We start from the raw sequence: 9,254 nt of genomic DNA on the forward strand, positions 1-9,254 counted from the left end.
AAAAAGTATGATGGTGCAACACTGCCCCCTACTGGTTCCGTTACCGTTCTGAACATCTTTTCTGCAAATCTGCATTCTTTTAGCTTCTCAAAACAAGTGTTAAGTATGTAAAAGGAAGTAGAGACCATCTGCCAAGGTCTTTCAAAACAGTGTTTTCTTTTTCAGCAACTTTTTTCAGTGGAAAAAAAGAAACATCCACTTTCAGGAGTTTCATGTTTCACTAAAATGTGTCAAATACCCACATTATGTCCTTTAAGGCACAAAATATACAGTTGAGTAATGATATCATAATTCTAAAGACAGCTGTTCACTCAAATTATAAAACCAGATACATTTGAAAACACACCTTTTTCTACTTATTAACAATTTAACCAACACCTCATTGGCTGCAAGCAGAGCAAAGGGTCACCAAGACACTGGTCTATCCTAAAGTGAGGATTTCTAATTACCATGTGCTAAGAAGGTGTTCATTTCTAGTGATTTGACTTTGTTTGAACATGAACTGTGCTTATTTACAGTTTCTAGTAGTGTTGTAGTGTCTAGACCAGTCTTGAGATGGTAAGTGAATGATCTCGTTCTTTAAGATAAACTGGTAATTTGGTCTTAAGACCAGCTGAGTTTGGCGCCTCCATTTGACATAAAACTTTTGATCATTTCGTGAATATCGACAACACCTTCAAACATAATAAAACAGCTCTTTCTCGGACTCTCATCAGGTTTTCTTAGTGACTCACAGGTAAAATGTCTTTCAATAAAAGTGCTTAAGATTGTGATGTATAATTGACAAGCACTCTGGAAAATGTTCAATTCAGGTTAGTTAACAGCTTCATAAAAAGGTATTGACCCTTCAGCAACTGGCTGTATAAAGCTTAATGATGCATTATCAGGACATTCCACTGCCCCCATACTGAAGCATTACCTACATTCACAGTAAAGCAATGCAATGTATTATGTGAAATCCATATTATGTGAAAATAAACAAACACTTTGCTTGTTTGTTAGCTTTGTTTATTGTTCGCAATTTTGTACTTATTGTTATTTGGACACATGCAATCAGCTAGACAGCTAGAAATACTACATATTGCTGTTGTCGGAACAAAACCTCTTATCTCCAAAACGGTAACTTTGCAGGAGAAGGAAAAAACCTACTTTACTTTTAATGTAAGTCAATGGAACCAGAATGTTTTTCTGAGCAATTTTGGGCTGTTTCCTTTGGTCCAGTCATCACGAAATCTACACATAATGTAAAGCACAACATGCATTTTCAAATTATGTAAAAAACTGAAAAACAAAAATGGACAAACAAGGTTTTGTTCCGCCAGCAGCAATAAACAATTAAACAATTACACTTCCTCCATCACCGTGTCACAGAGAGAAGAGCAGGAAGCCACCAAAAGTGTTAAAGTTGTTGTAATCATCATAAACCTGATGGTTGGCTGTAAGTTTTATGAATACAACATCGCCCTTCTCCAGTGACAGACTGATGTCTCTACTGACAATCACATGGTTTCCATTGGGAAGGTCAGATATTGTAAACATTATATCTTCATTACGGAAAAACCTCATGCCCATCCAGTGGTCGCTGTACTTCCCAAAGATGGTGGCTGTGAAGTGATAGACCCCTTTGACTGGTGCAGTGAAGATACCTGCAGAGGAAAAACAGCTCATCTCAACACTTTGGGGACAGAATACAGAACAGGATTGTCTTTGTCAGTATATTAATGAGGAACTACCTGTGACTGGATTATAAGCGTTTCCATTATTTGTGAAGACTTTTTTGAAGGTCATTGTAACATCGGTTGTGAAGGGCCCGTAGAATCCATCCATTCCCAAAGCAGCTGAGAACGCTACTTTCGTGTGGTCTGAAATCAAAAATGCACTGATTTCCACATAAACCCCTTAAACGTCTCCACTTGGGTCCACATTCATCACTCTCATAACTTCAGAACTTACATATTAGTAGCTACTAAATAATTTACAGTATAAAACAGCTGCTTTTTTCTTTTCATTATTCACGTTGCATTGTAATTTCACACATTTACAAACATTTTCTCCAACACTGCTTTTCTAGAAAGGCACACTGATTATTTACCATCATGCGTTTTCTCAAATCCCTCAGTCAGGGGTGGATCCTGCTGCATCTGAGCAGCTTCTTCTAGCTGAACTTCATCCTCTGCTTTAAGCTGAAGAATCCCAGCCCACACATACAGAAGCAGAGCTAGGGTTGCTACGGTGGCCTTCATTGTTGAGGATGTTGAACCACAAGCTCTCATATTTCTCTTTTATAACCGTAGCAGTTAAACATTACCTATGTAGGAGTACAGAATTACTGGCATCCCCTATGAAAACGGGCCAAAATCTATATATTAAGTAGGTCACGCATTGAGCAATGACTGATTCTAGGCCTGAACAAATGAGTCAGCTGCATGTTTTATTTTTTTTGCTGTTTTTAAACAAAAAAAAAATCATTAGTGACATTTTGTTAAAATTGTTTTTAAGTTGTGTGCATTTTTGGACTCTTTATCTAGAAAACAAAAAGGTTCTGTTCAGGTACTCTAACTTAGTTCTATAAGGTTCTATCTGTGAGCTAATCAGCACTTCGAATACACGCAAGAGGTTCTGCTTCATGTCATGTCGCTGCTCTGCTCAGTGACTGCAGGAAAAAGTTTAGAAAACTTTATAAAACATGAAAACATGAAAACATGTCGCTGAAACTCCGAATGTCTTCCTGAAGTTCTTTAAAAAGTCTTATTGTCTTAAATTTTATAAATATTAAGCCTTAAAGGTAATTAAATAGTGAACATTTGAATTGATGGGCTCTTAATTACAACATCAACATTAATTTCATTCATTCATCCATCTTTTCTTTTTCTATTTTGTCCCAATATAAGACATTTTGGCTCATTAGAGTCACATTTCTGATATAAAATAAAACCTGACCTCTTCCCTGGACATAATATTTAGCACTGACGTTTATACTTGATACAATGCTTTTTTGAATGAGAAAAAGATTATTTGTCCTAGAACAAGAAATAAGTGTAATAAAAAATAATAATAAAAAATAAAATAAAATAAAATAAAATAGTAATAATAATAATAATAATAATAATAATAATAATAATAATAAGTGTCATAGAAATGTCATAGAAAGCATTAGGTTTAACTTTCAAATGATTACATTCGCAATTTGAGTTGTTTCTATGTGTAAATAACAGTTAATGTATAATTTCTTTAAGGGTAAACAGCAGAACAGGACCTAAGGCCAAACATACAGTTTCACTAACTGTAAGGGTCAATGTTTAATTTTGCTTCACAGTAAACACCAGAAGAGGACCTGAAGTCAAACAGAGTCTCACAGATATGGTTTAATTGAATGAACTAAAGACTTTGGATGTTGCTGCAGCACCTGGGGGATTGACTATGCCTTTCAATCATAATAATCAGTATTACTAAAAGACTTAAAACACAGTTCTCTAATTAAGTCTGGAACAATATCACACTTGTGGCTTGGATCCAATTTCTTGGATTTGGCTTTTTGGGTTATTAGCTTTGTTTGGAGACAGGGGATGCATGTCTGACAATGATCCCAAATTTTATGGTTGTACTCCATATTTGGTGCTAAGGTTACAGATGCTTAAATGCAATGCTATCAATCCCTAACAAAGGATTATCTCTCCTAACCTGTCACCAGTAAAGATATCATTGCTGTCCAAAAAAAAACTTTTAATGTAAATAAATGTAAAAAGATTTTATTCCAAGGACTTATGGAGCATTTCTATTGGTCCATTCACGACATGTTCACACAATGTGAAGGGCAGTTGTTGAGCTCAAATGATGTAGCAAACCTAAATCTGTGAAAAATACAGATAATTTTTGTATTTTTGTTTGTGTAAAGTGACGATTTTTGTATTTTTGTTTGTGTAAAGTGACGAGATGTCTAGTCATGGATGCCAACTTTGGTACGCTGTTCCCACTGTAGGCACAGTAAGTTCAGCTTGTTTAATATTCTTCTGAAATTTCTATTCTTCAATTGTGTGTGTGTGTGTTACGATCCCTGGTCACAGTAACCTTCCTGTGTCTGTCTCTGGCCTTTTTGTGTGTGTTCCCCTCTTGTTATATTAAATGCAGGTCCGTGATTGGCCTCATGGGGCACACTTCTGTATAAAGGTTCACCACGCCACCATCTCAAGGGACGTTCAGGGCTCTCTCTCCTCTGATGTGACCTGGAAGAACATGTCTAGACCAGCTTGGCACTCTTCACTTCAGTCTGTTGTTAAAACTGTCACTGCCTGATTAGACTCTGTGAGCTTTGGTAAAGCAGGGGACAAGTGCCACTTTGTTTTGGTTAATGTTTTCTCCTGTTATGGAAGGGAGTAAGGATAGCCATATGTCTTTTAGTTTCTTTTGATTTTAGTTTAGTTAGGTTTGAAATCAGTAGTTGTGTTTGTTTATTGTTTTGGCGTACGCTCACCCCTGAAGTCATTAGTCCCCATTCAGCTTGGCCTTTTGCAAACTTGCATTTTTTAAGAAGGTCCAAATAAACCTACAGTTTTGGGTTTTAAATGGTGTCCTGTGCCCACTCTCATTTTCTGTTAAGACCTGACCCCTAAACCGGGTCGTAACAGAATTGGGGGCTTGTCCGGGATCTGTACCCGGGATCTCTCACACAAAGCAAGAATCATACCCCTAGAGTGAGTGTGTGTGTGTGTGTGTGTGTGTGTGTGTGTGCATGTTTGTGTGGCACATTTGTGCATGTTCCACTCTGTAAGAACCTGATGTCAATTTCCCTTTCAAAAGAAAAATGGTAGCTTTACATTGGAGGTCAAAAACTTTAACTTTTAAGTTAATGTAAGCTGATTTTTATTTGTTTTTTTTGTTTTTTTTTCTATTGGTCCATTAATCATAATTTTACACAATGTGAAGGGCAGTTACTGAGCTTAAATGATGTAAAAAATGGCAAAAACAGGGAGATATGTTTTTTTTTGTTTGTTTTTGTTTTATTTTATTGGATTGCGAAGAAATGAATATCATGCACGGAGTCAAGTATACCTAGTTGTGACATACTGTCCACTATATGAACAAAGAATTGAATTTATGCAATTTACTTCTGCATCTTCTATTCTTCAAGTGTGTGTGTGTGTGTATGTGTGTGTGTGTGTGTGTGTGTGTGTGTGTGTGTGTGTGTGTGCGCATGTTCCTCTCTGTAAGAACCAAATGCCGATTTCCTGTTAGATGTGCCCCATTTTCAACTCAAGCTTCTCAATTCCTCTCTTTCTGACTGACTAAGATGGACCATATTTGAGGTAGACAAATTTCACACACAGTGATGGTGAGTGACTAAAGGCTAGGGTCAAACTACCATTCAGACATGATTAAACACAGGATTAAACATATGATTGTTAAAGACAATATATCAAATGTTGAAACTGAGGATTTTATTATTTTGGAAAAATATATGCCCATATGATGCCAGCAACACATTTCAAAAGAGGTGAGACAGGGGTATGTTTACCACTGTGTTACATCACCTCTTCTTTTACAACACTCTGTCTGCGTTTGGGAACTGAGGAAACTGACTGCTGTGGTTTTGTGAAATGTTTTCCCGTTCTTGTTCGATAAAAGGTTTTATCTGCTCAAAATTTCAGGGTCTCCTTTGTCATATTTTTCATTTCATAATGTGCCAGAAGTTTTCAATGGGACACAGATCTGGACTGCAGGTAGGCCAGTTTAGCACCGAGACTCATTTATTAAGGAGCCATGCTGTTTTAATACATGTGAAATGTGGTTTGGTATTGTCTTGCTCATCAGCATATGTTGCCAAAACCTGTATATATCATTCAGCATTAATGGTGCCTTCACAGATGTGCACGTCACCCATACCATGTGCACTAAAGCACCCACATACCATCATAAATGCTGGCTTTTGAACTGTGCACCGATAACAAGCTGGATGGACTTTAGCCTGGAAGACACAGTGTCCATAATTTCCAAAAACGAATTTAAAATTTTGACCACAGAATGCTTTTCCACTTTGCCTCAGTCCATCTAAATGAGCTCAGGCCCAGAGAATGTGGTGGTGTTTCTAGATCCTGTTTATGTATGGTTTCCTCTTTGAATGGTTTTAACTTGCATTTGTGGATGCAGTGATGGACTGTATTCATAGACAGTGGGTTTCAGAAGTGATTTCCACTACTGTCTGTTTTCAATGCAGTGCCGCCTGAGGACCCGAAGATCAGAGCAAGCCAATATTTTCTGCCATGACCCTCACATACACAGATATCTCAGTTTTAACATTTGATATGTTGTCTTTGACAATTTTTAATTAAATCTAGTGTTTAAATGATTTGCACATCATTGCATTCTGTATTTATTTACATTTTGCACAGCGATCCAACCTTTTTGGAAATGGGGTTGTACAAAGGACAACTTCTTGTCACATTATATCAGGAACATAAATATATTGAATTTTGTCAATGCTAGCTTTATTACATGTATATATAAACACTGCTCCTTGTTTAATTACATATTTGGGACTTTTTATATGTCTTTCGTGAAGTGTAGATAATTAAGGTGGCTCGGGTTTAAGAGGAAGTTGAAATAGCTTCTGTGCAAAGGTAAAATAAAATAACTCTATTAATACAATTACTGGACAATTTTGTAAGATTCCTGGCAAAAAAGATACTACAGACAAATACGTTTGAACATTATTATTTGTCACTGTTTGTGTAGCAGCTACATGCAATTCAAGGATTTTGTTAATCCAGTGTAAGAAAATATGTTTTTATTTATTTATTTTATTTTTTTCATTTTTTTTGGTAATTGTTAATATCCGAAGTATTCCAACATGCTAACAATGGTGGAACTAAATTAGATATACATATTGAAAGGACTTGATCAATTATAATTGAAATTACAACAACCACCCTTAAAGTTAACACAGCAGTTATTAGATGGAGTGTCTGAATAATTGTCCATTGTTCTTCCTCATTTTTCCTGAGGGACGCTGTTTGAAGAGGGTCCGTTGTGATCATTTTCAGACTGGAGCTGCAAAGAATCAAGTAATTTTCTTATTATGCGTTTAAGTTGGAACTTAAGCCTCCACCAAACAACATCAGAGGTATTAAGACATGATGTTTTAGAGATTACTCTGAACTGACCTTCCCACAGTGACCACAGTGTATAAGATGACAGTTTACACATCAGAACCATTAAGCCAATCTCAGTCTTGCCTAACTTAGTTGCTTCACTTGCGCTGTCTGCTTTGCTTTCTGGGTGTTTCCACATATAATGCTCTGTATCCTGAACTGAATAACTCAGAATCTTATGTATTGAATCAGGGCCTCATAAACAATCTAATGGTAATCTGCATTGCAGTCAAACCTTGTTTGCATTCATAATTTTATAAGATTATTTACCTGTAATCGGTCTTGGAAATGTTTCTTAAAGTAGCAGCAGCAACAGATCCTATCTGCTGATCCTGATCACTTGATAGAGCAGCACTTTTAGCAGCCACATCTGTATGGGAGTTGCCTCTGGTTTCATATGAACTGTATGCTGTAGCATTAACATCACCCTTCACTGGAACTAAGGGGCCCAAACCCTGAAGAACAGCCTCAGCCCATCATCCTCCTCCACCAAACTTTACTGTTGACACTGTGCATTCTGGTAGCTAGAGTTCTCCTGGCATCCGCCAAACCCAGATTCTTCCATCAGGCTGCCAGATAGTGAAGCTGATTCATCAGTCCAGACAACACATTTCCACTGCTGCAGAGTCCAATGGCAGCATGCTTTACACCACTCCAGCCGACGCTTGGCATTGTGCAGAGTGATAGGCTTGTGTGTAGATGCTCGGCCATGAACACTCCTTTAATGAAGCTCGCAACTCTACATGTTTCAGCACTTGTTGTGAGTTCATGTGGTCTGTTGCTTTGTGGCTAAGCTGTTGTTGCTCCTAGATGCTTCCATTTCACAATAATAAGATTTGCAATTGACCAGGGCAGAAATTTCACAAACTGAACTGTGGCAATGATAGAGTTCTATGTCAGTGCCACATTTGAAGTCACCAGCTCTTCAGTAAAACCTATTGTACTGCCAATGCATGACTCTGTACTTGATTTTATCCACCTGTTAGCAACAGTTGTGGGTGAAACACCTGAACTCTTAACTAGGACGTGTCCACAAACCTCTGGCCAATTTATTTATATCCTAAATTTTCATTTATAATCCTAAATGTATCTCTCCTAACTTGTAGCCAGTAAATATATGTGTGTCATGCATAGGGTCACGTATGCTTAGTCTTTGATCTGCCACCAGGGTCACTGCAAACACCGGGGCGGCAAACTACACAGAGCAATGGCCAAAACAAACAAAGAGAATCAAACTCACTAGCAGAACCAATCACAATCTCCATTTCAGCTGGAGGGTGAGACATTTCCCAAACAGTAAAGCCTTTGCGAGTTGGAGTTCAGTGAGAGGAGCTGCAGCTCACTAATCCAGCAAAATGTTTTACTGCAATACACAAAGTAAAGCACTGGATCCAGCTTTGAATTTACTGTCAGTTTTAATATTTCTTACTGCTATCTTGCTGTACTAAGGTCACTGTCACCCGTACCATGTTTGGTGTGGACCTGTTAAACATTTTCTCTTAGTTTGGTCTGTTTTGACATGTGAACACTTCACCCATATTCAAGACCACACCAAACAAGTGAACTTTGAACCAGTGACCCCTGCTTGAGTGTGCAGCTGGTGGGAATGCATTTTTACAATGGTCCACACCAAATGACAGAACTGAACACCAGAGGCTCCTTTTCTCAGTGCACATCAGCGCTGTGTTCTCCATTTTATCTGTCTCTTTTAACATTTTACTCTTTACTAGCGGCAGCATAAGCATGAGCTGCCACTAATAACAGTAGAGGTGCTACAAAATATGCAAAGATATGTTTTTAATTTTGGCTCCTGGATTGCAGAACACATTTTAGCTATGCTTCAGTGATCTCCCTGGTTATACTCAACTTGGTAAACTAATCATAAAATAGCAGAAATCAAATAGTTTGTTTTATTATACATATAGACGTGTCTCTATTGTCTAATTTCCATGTATGTTTTTTTTATATTTTCATGTTGGTAAATGTGGGCACATAGTGTAACTGAGTGATTATATCCCTGCAAAGTTTCTGACCAATGAACAAACACCTGTGTGTGTAAATCAACCAAACCAAATGAATACGATATGATATCCTAAAATCTCATTTATG

General features: G+C 37.4%; 1 protein-coding gene across 1 annotated transcript; it reads right to left on the reverse strand.

Moving 5' to 3' along the window:
• Positions 1 to 991: 991 nt before the first annotated feature.
• Positions 992 to 2,267, reverse strand: LOC118825019 (complement C1q-like protein 3). The gene is made up of 3 exons (XM_036595517.1): positions 2,093 to 2,267; positions 1,734 to 1,862; positions 992 to 1,646 (listed from the first exon to the last, which is right to left on the reverse strand). Exons 1-3 carry the CDS (start codon positions 2,241 to 2,243, stop codon positions 1,366 to 1,368), a joined length of 561 nt encoding a protein of 186 aa, XP_036451410.1. The 5' UTR covers positions 2,244 to 2,267; the 3' UTR covers positions 992 to 1,365.
• Between the last annotated feature and the right edge of the window lie 6,987 nt (positions 2,268 to 9,254).

The sequence above is a fragment of the Colossoma macropomum genome, unplaced genomic scaffold, assembly GCF_904425465.1.
Source record: "Colossoma macropomum unplaced genomic scaffold, Colossoma_macropomum, whole genome shotgun sequence".
NCBI classification, from domain to species: Eukaryota; Metazoa; Chordata; class Actinopteri; order Characiformes; family Serrasalmidae; genus Colossoma; species Colossoma macropomum.